We start from the raw sequence: 21,204 nt of genomic DNA, 5'->3' as shown, positions 1-21,204 counted from the left end.
TCCATGGACACCCTCAGAAGAAGAAAATGATCAATTTTCCTCAGGAAAATAATGAGGCACATATAAATTTATCATGATAAAGAGCTCCATTCCCTACAACCATCATGTACAAGAAGTTTATGTGTATTCACCCTGTTGTATGTAAAAACAGGCATTCTCTGTAATCGCAGAAGCCAAAATGTCTAACTGCAAAGATATGAGTAAAAGACATGAAAGCCGTACACAAGATCATAAAAATTTAGCTCCAGAAGAAGCCCAAAGAAGTATTAATCCCTTCCTTGCACTGAAATAGAATTGATGTTTATCTCAACAACCCATGACAAAAGTCTGTTTAATTCACTCTTAAAAATCCCCCAGGACAGAGATCCCTCAGTATCCCTGGGAAACATGCCCTAACAGCTGTATTTCCACCCTATAATGCTGTACATCATTTTTGTACGATTTAATTAAATTCCTTTAATCTCTTACAACATTCTACAGCCTGGAAGACTCTTACATGTGTCACAGCCCTCCAGCTCAATTCTACCAACATAGAAATGATGCATTTTTGTTTTAAATGCAGTGAACCAGATCATCTAAATACATTTTTTGTGTTTTATATTATCAAACCACAGAAATTATCCTGTGGAGGAAAACCATGGCTTTTAAATTTGACTGGATTTTAAAATAGTCTCTAACATGCCACTATTTTCTGAGAATAATAGTGTTAAAAGATATTTCTTCTGAAACCCTGAAAGTGGACATAAAGCATGAATTTTACAGCAAGACCCTCCCATTCAGCATCCTGGTGCAGATCCAGGGCATCACAATTATCTCCAGGAGTTATTCCAGACTTCAACTTAGCGTGGCATAGGTCAAAATCTGTTCTGCAATATCTAAAGTGCTGGTACACTAATTAGTTATTAAAAATACCAGCATAATCAGAAAATGAGGACACAGCTCTCCAACAGGCCATTTAACCTAAGGCCACTGTAATAAAATTGGTGCAGAGAAACAGAACTTGTGTGCAAGCAGAAAACCACAACAGCTCAGTTATACAACTCACAATGCACCATTTTTTTTAAAATATTTGAGTCTAGTGATACAACACCTATTTTGTGATGCCCACCAGGCCTTCAACTTCACCCACTGAACACCTCTTAAGGCACTGGCAGCTGTTGGCTGCTCTGCAACATCAGGATGAACAGCTGGCTTCCTTCTACTGCCCAAGGAGACCACTGACCACAGTAAATAATGTTCTCTTTTCCTTCCCAAAGACATCCTGAAGCCTGAATGATGGGGATCCAGAAATGAGAGGATGACAGGTGTTGGTTTTGGCTGGCATCCTCCTTCCAAACCACCTTCTGCAGAAAGGGAAGGTTAAGGACTGGGCTAGAGCTGCAGGGTTTCTCATGGTGCGGTGCTGGATTTTGAAGCTGGTCCAGGTAAGAGCACATTTTAAATTTTTCAGGAGCTTGCTGATTTCTAGGCAGGAATTCACAATGTGCACTGTCCCTGACCTCTGCCAGCTGAGAAGGGCCAGAAGCCTATTCCTGGTGATGCAATCTATAATGGGAGTTTCCTTGGGACAGGAAAACCTCCAGCAAAGCCAGGAGGTGATGGAACTTCTACAGAACCTTTCATGACATCATCTGGTGAAATTTCCTCTGCTTTTCCTCTGCTTTAACATGCATAAGGCCAAATAACGGTGCATATAGTTCATCTTCCTTGCAATGGGATTTTATACGGTAGAAATATCCACTTCAAATAAATGGCTGAGGTCAAGAGCTGCTCTTCATCCTTTGAATGCTACTAAACTGGGCAGATTTTATATAAATTAGATTTGGTATAAATCAGTGTGCACATAATGGTGCACAAAAACCTAGTCACCTTCAATAGGCAGCTAAATAATGGCTAACTGAGACTTGGATGGCCCCAAGTGCTGCACAGCAGCTACATGAACTCAATGGGCAGCACTGAAGGATGTCCAAAAGCCAAACACAGGAAAACTTCCTATTTTACTATGGGGACAATGTCATCAAAGCACCATGCTGCTTTTGCTACTCATCTGGGCAAGCACACCAATAAGGGAACAAATTCCATGCAGCTTCCCACAATACCCCTGAAAAATACCAGCACATCCTTGACAGCAAACTAATGGTTTTTAGACTTGCATTTCTGGCACTATCTGGTGTCATTTCCCAGTCCCATATGTTTTCCAAACTCCCTTTACCCCATGGCAGCTGTGTAAAACTGCAAATTTACCCATGTTCACGGAATATTTTCTTTATGACTGAAAACATGAAAGTTCTTAAAATAAGATCTAGATTCCCTGTCCCAGCGATTCTTCACATATCTTGTCAAAATAGAATAATTTGTAGTCCCATTAAGGCTGGCTTCTTTCACTGTCTGCAGCAATGACTTTTGTATGGCAAGAGATTTATTTATCGAGAATATCTTAAAAAATGCAGGGATGAGTCAGTCTAATTCTTCATCTCATTCTCCCCAAGCAGGTTTTGGAGTGTCTAATTACTGGGAAAGGTTAGCCCTGCCTGTGAAATATGAGGATATGTCATCTCCTTCTCTGGTGGCACTAAACAGGAACTTTAGGACATACTTGCTTTCAGGCTAATTATGAATGTTCCTTTTCACATTCAGGCATAATTTGATCATCAAAGTTCCTGCTTCCGTGCAGAAGTTCAGCATTCTCATGTTATACAAAAAAAAAATTGAGCACACAGACGAAGTAGGTAAGGCACTGCTTCAGCAGACTTACTGAGTGGTTTCCCAGTACTAAGACCACTTCCAGAGTCCCAGAATTAATATTTCTAAATGTAAGAAATATGTCTACTTCACTTGCTTGAAATGCTATAGGCATAAAAGATACTGCTCAAAATAACTGATATTTGATTTGGCAGCTCCTGCCAGGCACTGCACTTCCGAGACCAGTCATACATGTTCTAAATTTACCCCCTGATATTTTTTGTGAGATGCTGATTAAATTATGGAAAAGATTTTTCTTTATTACTGTGTTCTCTTTCCTCTCTTTATGAAGTGTACAAAAGGAACAGAAGCACTATTAGCATGAATCAGCCAGCGGCTTTGGATGTGTAGTTCCCATAAGCTCAGAGAGAGTTTCAGGGAAATACATGTGAGGGGAAACTGGGAGCCTTTCCTAGATCTTGCAGCAAAAAATTCTGCAGTTTCATTGTCTTAATGATGATAGCATCCTGGCCTCTCCCACCAGGTGTCACTGCGAAGTCACACAAGAGGATCTGTTGGTGATCACGCAAAACGCAGACAAAATGAAGATTAATAAGGCATAGGAGTCATCTCTGAAAAAGTGGCTTTTTTCCCCTCCTCCTCCTGGTTCCTAGCCAAAAGGGAAACACAGCAACAGCGCTGTGTGTTAATCTCAACAAAGCAGAGCATCAGCTTTAAAGGATGACTGTGTAAAGCTCATACTACTCTAGAGATTTAAATGTATCTTGTGGGCGCTGGGGCTGGGGCTTGGCTGCCAGGAGTGGTTCCCTCTTGATGTCTGAGGATGAGGAGATGTGCAGATGAGACATCCCAACCATGGTGTCAGGACAAAGTCTGGAATGGAGATTCTCAACTTGAGATCATCTTGAGATTTAGAGACTTCCGAATTTAGAGACTACCTCTGATCCTCTGACAGTGACACGAGATTAGGGAGTAACTCACATGCAATTCTTACTTTTTAAACTCCCTTCTTACTTTTTAACTCACATGCTATTCCTAGCAAAGTCCCTAATAGCCACAGGTATGTCCCACATAGCAAGATGCAAAGTTGTTCCTTTGTTCTCCTTGTTTCTACTGTAATATCTGAGGACACATGCAGCAAACTCCTCATGTCACACTTTATGCATGCCATAGGACCATCTATAGATGAAAATCCTTCTTTCCCCTCCCAGCAGTGACAGAAGCACACCCCACTGTGTCACATCCTTGATTTCCAAGCATGCACTTAGAGCACAACACCAGGAGTTATCCAGCTTTATCTGTGAACACAGTTTGCTCAAGAAGACCACACCAGGACCTTCTAGCAGTGCAGCCCAGAGCAGGTCCCTATTCCTGCTACAGGGACCCTGACTAACCCTGCTGGGCTGCTTCTGGTCCAGCAGCAACATGCCAGTATGGAGGGAAGTCCTCCTGCCCCATTTCCCAGGATTCAGCACCACATAATCCCAAAATCAACAAATTTCCAAACGCAGCACAGGGACATCTCAGCCTTCTTTTGTCACTTAACAGAGTCATGGGGGTGACCTCCACCAGAGTGCCCTGCTGCCACCCTTCCTCACAACAGCTGAACAGACTTTCCAAGTGCTCAGTAGCAATTTAAGACACTTTAATTACACCATGACAGAATTAACTTCTGTGGAAGAGTGCTCTAAAAAAAGCATATAAATGAAATTAATTTTACCTGCAATTTACTTTTTAAATGCACGTTATTTTTAAGATTTTACTACTTATATACAGAACATATAAATACTCTTCTCTTATTGCTTTGGAAGTCCTTTTTGCTACACCAGCACTTGCTTTAAAATTATCTCTAAGACTTATCATTGCTAAAATATATTCTCAAACCAACAATGATCATACAGCAAACTGAAATAAAAACCACTCTTTGCTGCTGCTATGCATTTAAATGTGTAGCTGATTTCAGTGGCAGAACTTAAACTCTGTTTTATAGGATATCACTCGATTTTAGTACAAGCATTTATCAGGCACAACTCTGAAATGTTAAGTTAGACTATGAAAACATTGTCAATGCTTATTTTAGTAATAAACCCCATGCTTAATCTATGCTTTCATGTTACAGTAATCTATGTATCAATCTATAACCTTCCAGCTAAATGCACTAAGTAGATTAAGCTCTGATTGATTTGAAATGTTTTTCACTATATTATCAAAAGTCTACAGATCAGCATAAATACCTCGAAGAAATTTTTTCTCCTTTGGCAGATTTACAAAAGCAGAGCTTAACTTGAATTGCAATGAACTCCTGCATTTTTCCGGGGCAAAAAGCCTGTCAAATTTACTCTCGATCTGCTGTGCTTGTGGACTGAGGGAAAACCTGTGATTAATAGTGCAGCACATCTATTCTGTCGTGACAAGAGTGATGACATTGTGAAGAAAAGTGTCCCCCGTGCGTGTGGAGTGCCAGGAGTCACCCCAAAGGGTGGCACTGCTGGGGTGCCATCTGCAGAGCTCGCTGTGCAAAGAGCTCTCACAAAGGAGAGGGGGGGTTGCCGGTGGTGTGCTCTTGCTATGTAGATAAAACTCATTAAAAGTCATCTTCCTCAAATAGAAAACACCCAGTTTTATTTTCTGTGCTGCATTTAGGCAAAGTGAGAAGCAGGTTGTGAGCTGTCACAGCAACCCAGCGGGCTCTGCTGTCGCTGCCAGGGGTCGCAGAACTTCAGCAACAAAAAGAGCATGGAAGGGAAGAGGAGTGTGCTGAACTCTCTGTGATCCTGATTCTCGCAGCTCCTCTGCAGACTGTCTGCTGGAGCTGGCTGCACAGATGGAGGGAGATTTCTGCATATGCTCAGCTCTCATCCTGGTAGCTCGCTGAGGCGGCAGCAGTGCAAACAAACACGGACCTGAGCATCCCACCAGCTCGGCTGGGAGGTGGGGAAGGCACAGCTACAAACCACAGCAGGAATGGGTGAAGAGCAAAAGTGGTCTTGAGGTGGCACAGTTCAGTCTTTGCCAAATTTTCAAGCGTTTCCAGTCAGGTAAGTTTGGATTTAAGATGTGGTCCAAGTTTATCCCATTGAAGAGGTGGCATCCAAGAAAAGGAAAGACTTTGGAAAAACAAAGGTGATGATGTGTTGGCAGAATATCCCAGATTAAAGCTCACTGGCAACCATAACTGGATTCTCTTGGACCTCACTGGGGAGGTGTCTCTCATTTCTCAATTGTCCTCATCCATTTATCCCCACGGAATGTCCAGCTTCTTCTGGATCCTGCTCCATCCATCCATGCTGGTGTCTGAGCACTGCAGACCAAAAACACCATGGCCCCACACCTTGTTCAAGCACAACTCCTCAGCCCCAACACTAGTTCCAGGTTTACCTTCATGAGGATTGTACAAGTGATGACAAGAGAAGGAGCTCAGCTCACACAGCTCAGCTCTGGATTTGATTTTGGATTCCCATTAGTTGGGACCATTTAAATCATGTTTTCCTGTGGGACCTTCTACACCTTGCTTGTGAAAAAAGAGAATTATTTAGTTCAATATAAACTGTATTAGGACATAAAGTGACATTTCCAAATCCTAATTTCTTTCAAACATAACCCCAGTGAACAACAGGTTCAATGGTTCTAATCTGCCTCATGCCTCACAGGTTACATAACCAGACTGTACTAGATCACACATTCATTTCTTACCCTATCACATTAACATAAAGTTAACAAGCAAATTCATTATAGAGGGCAAACCTGAAAGTCAATGTCAGCCAAGAAATTGCCTGAGCAATCCTGTAATTGAATAAAAATAGGTGTCAGCAAAACAAGTGTCATCCTGGGCTTGCTGGTGTGCTCTGAGTTCATAGGCTTGACAAACTCCTCTCAGTGTGGTGCTGCAAGGAGACCTGATGTACTAAATGATGTTTATCAGACAAATGTGGGTGGTAGTAGTTGGCACATTTGACCTCTGGAGTCAAACAGCCTGCCCACAACTTCACCAGCAAATTAATAAATAAAGTGGAGGAAAATTAGCATTTTGTAACTTCTTAGCCACTTATCTGGTTACAAAGTGCTTGCACAGCACAAGGAGGATATTTGCAAATATGCTGTATTACAGTAGAAACATGTATTTAAATATGAAAAATAATAAAACGCTATCAGATTTTTCCACTGATGTGTTTGATGAGTTTGCACTCATTTATGGGATTTATGGGATCAGCATATTTAGGAGGGGCAAACAAACTAATTTATTTTAATTCCCTCATTTCTGAGTCTAAGGGCCCCCACCTAGCTGTGATACAGACCAATTTAAGTAGTGATACCTATTTTTATACCAATTAACTGTTAATGGCATTTTGTAACCTAGTGTGTTCTATTAAGCCTCAAGGGAATTGGGAGAAGCCAACAGGACATGGTTCATAATTGGATATGGAAACTTTCTCTCTGTAGAAGTAAGAAAACCTTGGGCCTATGCTGGGACCTGTAGGAGAAAGTCTGACTGTAGAGGGGAGCTGTGTCACAGGGAAGAGACACTGCCAGGTCCAAAAGCCAGGATCCCTGTGAGAAGGAACTGCTGGCAGCAGGATTAGTGAGCAGCAGAGAGAGGGATGCGTGATACATGCCTGTTATACGTGTACAAATACATATACATCTACATCGTGTGTGTGTGTGTTTTAAAATTTTTATTCTGATATATTTGTTTAAAAGCCTACAATGACCAAAAGAACTGGGGGTGGTGAGGATCCTCTCCTAAGCTAATGAGCAGTTGAGATCTCTTTTCAAGCAGCTGCTCACAGACACCGAAATGGCCATTTGCCAGCTGAAAGGATCAAAGAAAACAGTGCTCCAGAGATGACCCTCCACCCTGTCAGGCCCATTTTCACAGGAAAGGAGCCAATTACTGGGGTCTGCTTTTAGAAATTGTTTTAGGTGGCAAGGTCTGGGCAGATTCCAAGGCCCACCTAGCTCTGTGGAAAACAGCTAATCAAGTAAAATTGTTTCCTCGCTTTCTCCTTTAAGATAGAACCCCTTTCCCTCCCCATTTCAGTCCTTTTCTGCCAGTGATTTGAAAACTGGCATGTCCACGAGTGATTGAAAATGCCATTAAATAATGAAGCAGTTCTGTTCATTAAAGCCCAGTGATTTATTACCTTTGGACTAAGGGAAAGAAAACAGCCTGAAAACAGAATTCTTACACCATTTCACATCATTTCCAGTCCAGCACATCAGGCAACTGTTAGAATAGCAGGTTTTCAGCTCTGTGATGATCCAGCAATGCTGGATGTCTAATCCCAGCAAGGCCTGTAATCCTAGAGTGTAACTTAAACTCATAACTAACTGCTGGCCTAAATGTCATGTCCTACCTTCATACAGCCAGTCGCTGAGCCCATTGAAAATAACACCTTCCTTTCCTGTGGAGACCACTCGGATGGCTTGTTTCCCCACATGGGCACAGTAATAGATGTTATTCTCAAAGATAAATATCTGATTTGAAGGAAAAAAAAAGAAAAAAAAGAAAAAGAGAACAGCATTAAGAAGTGGCTCCAGCATAAAATGTTGCATTTTGCTTTTACAATAATTGGCAGTATAAAATCACATATCACAGTTTTATGGAATCTTTTGTAAAAAAAAAGGATTTCCACAGCTTGCTTCCAATGCCATCAGCTAACTGAAAGATGCTAATTTACAACAAACTGAAGCCTTGGTGCTTTGATATAAGCTTTATTTCTCTCACTCCTTCATTTCAGAAACTGAATGGTTCAGTTAGAGGGCATGAGATAAAGAGTTCCATTGCTTAGGTTTTGAGAGTTGTTAGAGGTGAAATACTCCTGTGAATCAGGTTCTTTATTCATGTGTTTAAATGCTGATCAGGAAGTTATTTAGCCAGCAAATAATAAAAATATTGTTCCATGGCATCAGCCTTTATCATGTGGTTAAGTTGCTCAGTGTTCCTCTGTCATCGATAGCACAATTTCTGTTCCCTCACCCCAAAGTGAAACACATCTTGCTGTAAGTATGATAGTAAAAGGGTTTTAAAATCATGGGGATTTGGGGGTTAGAAGGAAAATTAAGCTTAGTAGGCCCTGGGAAAATACCCTGGGAAAGTGTAGGCCTTGTACTTGCTAGAACTGCACCAGTGTAGCTAGTATATGATAAATTATATAATTGTTAGATATGATGATCGTTTAGTAATTAAATATAATTACTGTTTAATCATAAGAATAATCATTAGCAACTGTGGACAGAGGCTTGAGAAAGATCATGAGAAACTCATGCTTGAATAAAGTCAATGTATACAATAGAACAATATAAGTTTAATAATTAATATGTAAGTTATATAACGATAGAATATAAAATACGTTCAGCTCGAAAGCCATGTTGGAGTCAGATTTGGGTCTGGACCCCTGATTCCCAGAGCTCTCAATAAAAGCAACTGCAGATAATCCTATCCTGTGATTATGTGTGTTCCTGAACGCTGACAAGTAGAGTAACAGAATCACAGAATCACTTGGTTGTAAAACACCCTTAAAATCTTTAGGGTCCCTTCCAACCCAAACCATTCTATGATTTTAAAAGCACTGAGTTAACCCAGCACTGCCAAGCCCATCACTAAAGCATGTTCCCCACTGCCACATCTACACATCTTTTAAATAGTCCCAGAGGTGGTGACTCCACCACTGCCATGGGCAGCCTGTTCCAGGGCTTGACAATCCCTTCTGTGAAGGAATTGCTCCTAGAATCCAACCTAAACCTCCCTGGCACAACTTGAGGCCATTTTCTCTTGTCTTACCATCTGCTCCTTGGGAAAAGAGACAGATCCCCCTTTGCTACACCCTCCTTTCAGGTAGTTGTGGAGAGTGACGAGGTCCCCTGATGCCTCATGTTTTAGCTTTTATATTTTTTAGATTCTGTACTGCTTTAGTCTGAGCATTGTATTAGGGGATGGTAAACTCTCCTCATAGAGCAGGAAGACAAAAAAATTCCTTCTTTAGTTGGGGACCAAGGACAAATGATCCAAATTTCAGTTCCAAGAGCAGAAACAACATGGGCTGAAGAGAGGAAAAAAAAGCAGGATGGGACTTCATGACCTAAAGCTATAATTAGACGATTACCCCAATATGCAAATGGACCAGAACTTATAAAATTGAGAGACCCCGTGAGCAGTCGTGAAGTTTGTGACCATTTTGGTTCATCTTGGGTGTAGCCCTGACTGGGCTCTTGTGCTGCCCAAGGTGGATCCATGGAGGCCTTTTAATAAATTCCTATTTTATTGTTTATCTCTGTTCTAGGTCAGCCTTCACAAGGCATCACCCTCCTGAGACTGTTTTTCTCTGGCTAAACAATCCCAGCTCCCTCAGCCACTCCTCTTAAGATTGGAGCTCCAGACCCTTCCCCAGCTCCATTTGCCTTCTCTGGACATGATCCAGCACCTCAAAGTCTTTTTTGTTGTGAGGGAGCTGAGCACAGGGTTTGAGGTGCAGCCTCACCAGTGCCCAGGACAGGGGGACAATCACTGCTGGTCCTGCTGGCCACAGTATTTCTGATACAGGCCAGGGTGCCTTTGGCTTTCTTGGCTCCCTGGCACACCTGGCTCATATTCAGGAGGAGTTAAAAGTAGAATTTTTAGGAAAACTTGCCTTTTTTTAGTTTTGGTCAGTGTGTAGTGTAAGACTTTTCTTTGTTTGGTTAGGTGGCTGGGTGGGGGAGGGGAAGACTTGATTGAGGTAGGCTGAAGGGTGGAGGGGGCTGGAATTTTTTGTAAATAGAAAGGTAGAAAAATTTAGGATTTTTTGGGTTTTTTTAGAGGTTTTTTTTTTTTTTGAGAAAGAGGAAGAAATAGTAGTAATTTTGTTAGCAGTATGTTGCGGAGAAGGAGAAGAGTGGGAAGGCTGTAAGGCGTTTAGTTATTTGTGGGAGCTGGAGCTTGGGCAGAGACCTATATGCTTTATATATATGCTTTAAAATGTTTTCATTTTAAATTTTATGGTTTTTTTCCCTTTCTTTTTTTCCTTTTATAGTAGTATAGTAGTAGTAGCTTAATAAAGTTTTTTCCCTTATTATTAAACTTAAACCTACTTTTACTCTATTCACAATCACATTTCACAATATTCAATTAAAAAATTACATTTTCATAAAAGCACTAACATTTGCCAATATCAAACCATAACATTTTTGCTCCCCATCCCCGTCTTTAACACATTTTTAAACCCTATTAAAACTCAAAAGATGTACTGAACAGGGAATCAGTAAGCTATTTAGACTGAAATGTAAACTGTTAATAAAATTTAGTAGACATTTATAGAACGGTTTTTCTACACTGGAAGATATTGGAATAAATGTTATGTATTTTTACCATGGTACTAGAAAGCAATTTCTCACGTTATGAAAAGAGAGAATTGGGAAAAATATTTGCTTTCATCTTCTGTTTCACATTCTATTACGGTATATGTTTCACCAAAAGATGAGCTAGAAAGATGCTAGAAGAAAGTATACATCTTAATTTAATTCTGGCAGGAGTTATAGCAGGTTTGCCTAAAGGTAAAAATTATTACTGAAACTGCAGCTTGCTCTTCTTCCTTTTAAACTAGGAAGAGCTGCATTCAATGAATAGATTTGGAAAGTAAAAAATACATTGTGGAAGATACTACATTCTCTTCCCTACCTCGAATTGTAGTAAACAGAGAAGTCAGATAAGGTATTCCAAGTAAAGAATTTTATGTATTAGCTAATCTGCATATGGGGAGGTTGTTGAAGTTTAAATGTGCATAAAAATTGTGAAGACTAAGCAGAATAAGATATTCAGGGTTCAAATAAATCCAAATCTCTGTGTCTGAGTACTAAATGTGCTAAGGGGTGCTTGGGTAAGAGCTCTGCTATGACAGGCACACAATCAAGTGGATTTATTCAAGTGATGCAACCCTCCCCTTGCCCACATTCTTCCAGCAAAATAAGGTTTGCAATATTTTGTATTATATTCAATGTTTTATTGCTTTACAGGAAAAATAAAGAAGGTGGATTGACAACCTGTTCCCACTCTTCCCTTTTTAAAGTGTTGCAATGTTTCCATCTTCACTGTTTGATTTTTCAGGGCTTCATTGCACTCATCAGGCTGTGTGAGGTATCTGGTAGCTGCAGTGGAAAAATAATAAAGTGCTCTGACTTCAAACTGCCTCCCATATAATTCAGAGCCAAACTGCAGCACCTCATGGAGATATGAAAATTATCCTCCTAACTACAGTGCCTTGTACCCTAAAAATGTCAACCATAATCAAGATAAAAGATAACTGAAGCAGCACAAGGATGATTTCTGTGTAATGTATTTTATAAATTAAGAAAAAGCTTTTGGACTTCTGTTATTCATCAAGAAATAAATGTCTTTGGATTACCTCACATCCCATGCTAGAAACAGATTTGAAGTTGTTGTGAAATCCCTGTGTAAGAATTGTTACTGTTTTGGTTTCATGGCATCAGAGCAGTGCATTCTATCAAATGATCAATCCTGTCAGCTAATTAGAGGATAAGAAATTTCAGTAAAGAAAAGTAGTAAAAATATGTACAGATATCACTTTTACATTACTTTATGCCAGCTTTGCATAGCACTCCTAGACAAATTTAAAATGGTGACAGAAGGGATCAAGTTCACTTTTATGCCTTTCTGTACAGGAGATAAAGAGCAGAGCCCAATTTCTGGTGTCTTTTCTCTTGGTGTGCATATTTGAGCAAGACTTTAACCCATACATTCTTTTAATACATGTGCCTTAAAATCCAACACTGAACACAACTACTGGCATGGAAAACCAAGCTGTGCTAAGCCAGGAAGAGCCCTGTAATGAATACCATGTCCTTTTCATCATGACACATTCAGCATAGAGGAAAGAGAAGATATTCTGAAAGAGGTAAGAAGAATGGAAACATCCATACATAGACTGAAGAAAAAGAAATTGCTAATGCTACAGAAAAAAACAAGCAAGATATAAGATCTACAAGATGATGGACAGTCACAGAATAAAAAGAAAAATGTATTTTCACCATTTTATTTCTCAAAAACAACAGGCAAACCAATGAAACCTATAATATTTTTCCTAATGAAATCAGAATTAACATATGGAACTTCCTGCCATTGGTTCTAGCAGAAGACCTCTCTTTCTGCTGGATGTTTTAACAGATGCCTTCAAGATTAAACACTTAACAAAAATAACTGCAACATCTGAGGGGATTAAGATACAGTTTGGGGTTTTTAAAATGCATTCTCTTAATCCCAGGATAATAAAAATCAATGGATTTTGCTCTTGGCTTTGTGTGGCTCAGTATGTGACTTTCAGCTGTAACCCCTTTAGCCTCAGGTGTCAGCACGCCACTAACTCCTGTGGTCTGGCAAGAAATCTCTGCCTGTTTGCAACTGGTGTTAGAATTGAAAACCCCAAACCATTAGACATCCTTGCACCACACAACTAAAATTGCAGAAAAAAAATATGAGGCTGATTGGATCACAAGCCTGAGACAGGAAGAAAAGTCAAAGCTTAAGTATCCAGTAAGATAAATTTATACAGTAGGGTAAATATTTGATCTAACAACAAATTGAACTTAATTCACTTCAAACATGCAAGAGCCTTAATAACACTGATTGATTCAAGGATTTATTTAAAATGCTTTTTCAACTGCTTAAGGGCTTCTAATATAATACTCTCTACCAAACTGACCTAGAGTGGTATTCAGAATTATGCTGCATTAATTAAAATATTGGTACTTTTAAATGGATCTTTTCAGGAATATAATGAAAATCATCTCCTTAAGACTTAAGAAGTCACAGTGACCAACTATTTTGAGTAGGTGAACACCTCCACTTACAGTTGGTCAACCTACCTTCCTTTCAGCCAAAGAGCTGTGTGAAATTCCTATTCTTCCATAGATCAAAAGAAAATAAATTCATGTGCACTAATCTGCATTTTTACTGCTCCTGTTTATTTTTCAGCTGTAGAGTGGCATTCCAAGTTTATGTTCTCTTTACCCCAAAATTTCTAACGTATAACTTGACAACGGAATGAGCTGCATCACTCAAATTTCTCATAAAGTTAATGCCTGGATGCTTTTTACTTTAAGTTATTACACTGAGAAGTGTAAATGTTTCCTACACCTTAAAGGCAGCTTTCCACACTACAAGGTGAGCCCACAGGATTTATCTGTGAGAGAATAGATAACATGGAAAGGTTGGCACTCTGGCATGGAGAATTTGATCAAGAACTGGCCTTCATGTACAGACAGGCACAAATCTTTCCTTGACACTGTGCTGGGTTTGGCTGGGCTAGAGTTAATTTTCTTCACAGTGGCTGTGGTTTGGATTTGTGCTGAGCACAGTGTTGATAATGCAGAGATATTTTTGTATTGCTGAGCAGGGCTTACATGGAATTTTCTGCTTTTTGTGCTGCTGTGCTGTCAAGGGGGCTGGGAGTGCCTGGGAAGATGGGAAGAGACACAGCCAGGACAGGGGACCCAAACTGACCCAATGGTTATCCCAGACCACACAGCACCATGATCAATTTATAAAGTGGGGGAAGGAGAAGGAAGAGAGGAGCTTTTGGAGTGATGGTGTTTGTCTTCCCAAGCCACAGATAGATGTGATGGGGCCCTGCTCTTCTGGAGGTGGCTGAACACTGCCCAGCCATGGGAAACAGGGAATTAATTCCTGCTTTTGCTTTGCTTGTGTGCACAGCTTTTGCTTTCCCTTATAAACTGCCTTTATCTCCACTCACGAGTGCTCTGGGTTTTACTTTTCTGGTTCTACTCTTCTTATTCCACTGGAGCAATCAGCTGTATGGGGCTTGGCTGCTGGCTGGGGTTAAACCACAAAACCCTTCTTTAAATTCAAAATCAGTTCAATCTTCCTTTGAGGCTTAAAAAGACCAGACACACAAAGGAAGACACAGTGAGTGGGGAAATAAACATATAAACACACTATTCTCTCCTCATCCAACATGATGTATTTCATTTTTTCCTGTTTTTAACTTTAAACCTTTATTTTTTCTCTTTTTGTTCTTTTGTTGGAAGAGCAGTTTATATGACAACATATTCTGAATAATAAAAAAAAGAAACAGAATAATTTTAAGACTTTTTGCACCTCTCAGAAACATTTGTATTTATATTGCAGAATCAGTAAACAAAAAAAAATCTATGAAAAGTTACAGACGTGCCACTGGTTAAAGCTGAGCCCATCAGGGACACTGCTAGTGCATCTGTGAAAATGTATTTATAAAAAGCTGAAAATGCTGGGTTTGTATCCATGTGAGAAGAGTGACAAAATGTGAAACATCCTTGCAGACACCATGGTCAGTGGAGGAGTAGGAAGGGAAGGTGTATTTATTTTTATTTCTCACTCTCACAGTTCTGTTACAATTAATAGCAAATTACCAAACTGATTTCCCCAAATGGAGTCTGTTTTGTCCCAATGGCAACTGGCAAGTGATCCCCCTGTCCTTAGTTCCACCCATGAGATTTTCATAGAATTTTCTCCCCCAGGCCCACTGGGAAGGGGGACTAATGGGCAACCCACCACAATAATCCCACAAGAGGATCTGAAGTCCCTTTAATCAAGGACTTTTTAAAAAAACTTTTCAGCATAAGACACTTCCTCAGTACAGTCTGACTCCTGTTCATTTTCTTTTGGGTTTCAATGATAGGAATGTTTTGTGCTGAACTCTATATTAACTATCTCCATATTTATCTGGTGTTATTCATCACATTGACCAGAAAGCCTCTGGAAAATACACAGATTTATCTTACCAATATGTTCAGGAAGTGGAAAAGTATTATGTCTTTATTTATATGCTAAGTAGCTGGCTGAGGTCTGGAACAGAGCCACGGCTTGTAAATGTGGTTTGGAAATGTCAGGTCATTGGACACAAGTAGATCCTGATCAAACCCTTCCTGGAAATGCACATACAGAAAGACCCCTCCCTTCTCTCCACCATTTCTGGTGCTCTCCAATTCCATCCAAATATTTTGGAGATATCCCTTCTTAAGCTGTTTTTTTGTTGGTTTTTTTTTTTTGCTGCCATATGAAACCTGGAAGCTGAGGACTGCGAAAATGTAAAGCTGCAAAGGGAGAGATTCCCTGCTGTTTTTTTGAATTAAAACCTGGCTGTACCACCCAGAATGGGCCTGGGCCTGTCCTCATCCATGCAGCATCTTGAAGCAGTAACAATAATTGTGTTTTCATTTTGTGGTACCAAGGAAGTGTTATAACCATTGTACCAGAAAGGTCTTGGCATTTTGCAGTGACTGCTCTTAACATCAACTCCAGCAGAAAAATGGGTGATCAATTCAAAATCAGTTCTAAATCTTGTTGCTGATTGATTATGCAGTATTTAATGAATACTCTGCCAATTTCTTCTTTTGAGCCTCATAAAATGCAAACTTTGATGTTCAAATAGCTGTCATTAATGTATTCTGTCATTAGTGTTTTTCCTAATGCATATGATGTGATTACTCCCGCCCTTATCAGTTCTTCAGAAAGGGCAATAAAACCATAAACTGCTCCTTACCAGTGAGCTTGCATAATAAGATCTAGTATTTTAATTAGGCTTTTCTTCTTGCTATTTAAATATAGTTTGATAGCAGGTGATAAAAAAGATACAAGACAAAAAACTTCAAAATATTTTCATTCTCTCCTTCAATTGGTTCATGTTCATAATTTAGGAAAGAGACAGATAATTGTGATGAAGGACTGAGATAAAGAATTTTTAAATAAACTTTTTTTCTTCACTAAATGACAATGTCATTATTAAGACCAGTGATTACAATTAAACTTGTCCACACAATCAGAATCAGAATCAGAGAATCACATCTTAATAAATAATTGACTGAAAAGGCTACAGTTGTAGTTTTTCATACCAGGGTTTGTTTTAATTCAAAGTAAGAAGCTAACTCCTTAAGACGTGAGGGATTTAGAAAACCCAGCAGTTTCTGAAGGTATACCACAAAGGGATAAAGCTTAGTTTAATTCAAATTTACCTTGTCCAGACATAGGTAATGTTTTACACCAAGGGGAGGACTACATCTGTTTAAAATAATTCTGCAGGGGACCTTTCTGGAGAGAGAAGCTGAAAAAAACCCAGGGGACCACTGCAGCCAGAGAATACAGAAGTGAAGATTGATGTTTGTAAGAGTCATGCTGATCCATGAACACATCAAAACCAATATTCATGATTCATCACTGGGGCTGGAAGACTTGAAAACATCTGATTCCAGTGGACTAAGAGCTTAGCTGCACAGAAATCAGTGCAGTGAAAAGAAATGCAACTGTTTGTGCAAGGGAAACCACCAAAACCACTGCAAAAGTCAAACAAAAAATAAAAAATCTGCTGCCTTCAGTGCCTTGATTGCATATTTGGGGAAAGGAAGCATAGAAATCATGGTATATCATACAAATCTCCTGACTTTAGCCACGTAGCTTGGAAACTGCCAATATACCTTGCAAAATAAACATTAAAAACTTCATTTTGCTTTCATCACATGCGATCAACAAAGCGACCAAAGTGTCAGAGAGAACGGAAAAAGCATTTCTTCATGTCTTCAAAGAAATAAAAGATTTCCTATCTATGTGAACAGTGCCCAGGGCTCTAGAGAAGAGTCTTAAAGGTTCCCCAGAGAGGATGTGGCTCCCCAGGTCTGGAGGTGACTTCTCCCGGGGGTAGGGGAGGCGATCACCTTGCAGGACGTGGGGATGGGTGGAGGAAGGAAAGGAGCAGTGGGAGCACCCAGTACCAGTTTTCTGGGCAGGAAGGTGGAGATGTGCCCTTCATCATCTGAATGGTAGAAGGCTCACATTCTAATACCCTGATCCTCATGGCTCCTTAACCTTTAGCTCCTGCAGGGTCAACAACACAGGCACAAAAACCCAGGAGGTCTGTGGAGGGCATTTGTCCTGACACAGGTGATGAAAGATGAAAGATGGAGATGTTCTGCTGGACCTCACACTTTCAAACCAGGAGAAATTACAGGGCAAGGTGAAAGCTGGGAGCAGATTATGCTTCACACACCATGAGGTGATGAAGTTCAGGATCACAAGAGGAAATATGGAAAAAAAAAAAAAAGAATAAAGCCCTGGAATTTAGGAGAGTAGATTTTGGCCTATTCAGAAACTTGCTTGGAAGCATCCCACTTGCATTCTCTCTTTGGAAATCAGGAGAGCTTTTAAGATCTTGTGGGTTTAAATGCCTTTAGACAATCTAAAATTGTCAAAACTAATACTCAAGATAAAGTCTCACATAAAGGACTATAGAAGTAATGGCAGATTTCTATGATATGGAGACACATTCCCAAAAATTTTCCTTTTAAACTGTGTAGAGATTTTTTTCTTCTTGATTCTCCCAGTTTAAGTCCTTCAGTGCATTAATATTCTTCTCTATTCTTTACAGGTTTTTAAATTTTTTTGGCATTGCATTGTTATGCTGTGCATTTCAACTTGTATTCTGTGAGCAGGTTAGACCACAACATGCATGGATTGTAATCACTCCTAGAATCTGCCAAAGTACAGGCAAATAAACAGTTATCACAATTCTGGAGATTTAAAATTTATGTTTCAAGAAAAATGTGCTGTCCTATTTTTTGTTCTTCAGGGAAGAAAAGAGGGTTTGTTTCACCTCAACAAAGAGAAAGAGCCATGTCTGCTTGTATTTCACTGCCCTGTATTCTAATGGGATTATTTTAATTTATAACTGCTTTGTTGATAAAAGAATGTAATAGTAAATGTACTATTTAGTATGGAACTCTGCTTCTGCTTTTAAGTTCTGCTTGATGGATTATCTTGTATTCTATAACCTAATATCTCTGATGGCTATGTAGGGCATGACTATAAATTAGATTATTTAATGTGAGATGATACAGTGTTCCATTTAAAATACTTGATTGTGTTATAGAGAGAACACCTGACTAAGAAGTGCACAAAGATTATTTGTGTCAGCATAAAGAAAGTGGCAATTGGGATTTAGGATTCCTCCAGGTGCATATCTGACCTTGGACAGTGAGCTGGCCGCTGCAATATTCCTCTTTAATTAGAAGCTTGGGTGTAGAAACACTCAACACCTATTCCAGCAGGTGAGGAGGAGAGCTAACAGAATTTTCCATGAATTTCCAGAATTTTCCATGAAAATTTCTCATTTCTCTGGTAAATGGCAGCTCCTGGGGAAGCACCACAAGCCCAGGTGGGACATTCCACGGTCCCTTGGGTGGCACTGCTCAGTCTTGCTTGTGGCATCCAGTGTCTGTTCCTTCCCCACACTCTGAGCAGTGACTGCTGCTGTCTGAAGGAAAAGGTCAATATTTTCACTGCAGTTTTTCAAGATCAACACTTTTCATAAGCACGTATTCCAAAGGACATCCTCCACCAACCACTGATTTGTAAAATGCCAGGAACACTTGTGCACACACAAGCAGATGCTTTCACCAGTTAAATCTCTGAAAATGCCCTTAACAAAAAAGAGTGGTTCAATATCCATAAATCTAAATTGAAATGCAAGAAATTTCTGTAAAGAGAGGGAATAACTTCCAGTGGTATTGACCCAGTGCTGGAGTGTTTTCCTGCTAGGAATATTGTACAGGTGAGGAAATGTGGTAACATATAAAGGAAGAGAATTCAGTACTTTCCTTGTAGAGGAACAGGATGGTGAGTTCCTCTAAGCTAGCAAATCCATGGATATTTGCATTTTTTGTAAGAGCAAATGTTCTTAAAATTTTCCTTAATGCAGACTGTTAATGTCAGCAACATTTAATGCATCAATTCTGAGAGTCCATTTAAAAGCAGTAATCTATTGCTATAACTTCACCAGAAAACAAAGTGACATATAAGGAATCACAGAGGAATTGGCAGTATCCCACCCCCAGGGAAAATGCCTGCATCATCCTATGTGTCATGTTTGGGTGTAGGGGCAATTATTTTTTGATTTATTGGTGAAACTTCTACGGCAAATAATCAATTTCATTTTGTTCTCTGAAATCTTTCACAGTGCCAAAAAGAGCAACATCTTATTTTAAATAAAATTACCTACATTTTCCTTCAGTAACATTTATTGCATCACCTGCAGTTATCCTAAATATCTTGCTCTTTTGCCACCTGATGAAGATGCAGCAGCAAGGATGCTGGGAGGAGAAAAGAGTGATCCTTTCTCAGTAAAGAACATAACACTGGCTGTGCCAAAGCCTCCCTTTAGGGCACAAGGACCCAACACCAAGCCCAAGGGTGACAAAGGAATGACAAGGATGTGAAAAGTTAAAAATAGGACACTGCTGACACTGCTGCCAAAGAGAGAACATCAAAGGAATAAAACCCCAACAAAGAAAACAAAACAAGACCTAAACACAACATTTTTTCCAGTAGAATTATTTTAATAAAGTGAGGGGAGAGGGGAAAGGAGCAACCTGTCCAAGTGCTCAGTGTATATATAACATATCTAAATCAAATTTTCCTCAAAAAATCATATTCTGACCCTCAAGAAAGGGATGAGGAGATAGCACATTATTATGCTGAATTTCTTGCTTTTCCAGAATGCATGGACCACGTTAAAAACTGTCTGAATATCCCTCACTGTGCTTAAATAGGGTTTACATAGACTTTGGGGCTGGGGGGGAAAGGGAGACAGGGCAGAAGTGTTTTTTTTTTTTTGTTTTTTTTTTGCAACTAACAAGATAAGCAAGCCAGAATAATTACACACAGTAGACCACAGCTAAGTATTGATTCAGATGTCACTGCAAAAAGAAAAGGTGAGGGAACAACAGCTTGAAAATAATGATGCAAAAATCTATGAAAGAATGGTAGAGACAAATAGACCTACAGCAATTATACACAGAGCAGTTTAAAAGCCCTGCTGGAATAGGAACAACAGCAGATGATTCATCCTGTGAGAATGGACCTCTTCCCTTGATATCTGGGCAGCCCTTCTGCCTGGAACTAAGCTGGCATGACAGGCACAAATTCAGGCAGGGAAAAAACTCCTAATTAGAGAAGTCACTCCAGTTTAGTTCCAGGTGCCATCACTTAACAAACTTTTTTTGTATCTAGATATCCTAGTTGGAAAGACATTTTACTACAGCAGTAAGAAATGATAAGGGAGATGGGTAGGTCCTGGGCATGTGCAGCAGGATCTATCATTCAAATGTTTTATATATTAAAAAAAAATCTGATGGTGCACTAAATTGTATTGCACTTTTTAATATTTATGACACTAAGCTGTTTACCAGCATCAGCATTCAGTTTGAAGGCACTTACTAACATGGTAGATGCTGAAAGAATCACTCCATTTTTTTTTTTTTCCTGGCATTTGCATTTCCCTGAAATAGAGATTTCTTATTGCATCTTCTGCACCTGCTGTGAAACTTAACTTCTGTTATCTTAGAACCAATTATAAACTTGATTGCAGCACAATCTACAAGAGTAAGAGATAGTTCCTGCTCCAAAAAGAGTTGACATTGAAAAAGGCTTATTGCCTACAAATGCAGGAAAAACGTGTTTTGATCCTT

At 39.6% G+C, this 21,204-nt stretch overlaps 1 protein-coding gene across 5 annotated transcripts in view; it reads right to left on the bottom strand.

Moving 5' to 3' along the window:
- DPP6 (dipeptidyl peptidase like 6) overlaps nucleotides 1-21,204 on the bottom strand; it is a 545,428-nt gene that overhangs the window by 73,854 nt on the left and 450,370 nt on the right. For all 5 annotated transcript variants that reach the window (XM_030264257.4, XM_030264258.4, XM_002189663.7 and 2 more), the window contains exon 8: nucleotides 8,058-8,178. In XM_030264257.4, coding sequence (XP_030120117.3) covers nucleotides 8,058-8,178 — 121 coding nt within the window. The remainder of the gene's footprint in view (nucleotides 1-8,057; nucleotides 8,179-21,204) is intronic.

This window comes from Taeniopygia guttata, chromosome 2 (genome assembly GCF_048771995.1).
Source record: "Taeniopygia guttata chromosome 2, bTaeGut7.mat, whole genome shotgun sequence".
NCBI lineage: Eukaryota > Metazoa > Chordata > Aves > Passeriformes > Estrildidae > Taeniopygia > Taeniopygia guttata.
The sequence above is the reverse complement of the archived record's forward strand: the minus strand, read 5'-3'. Positions and strand labels throughout refer to the sequence as shown.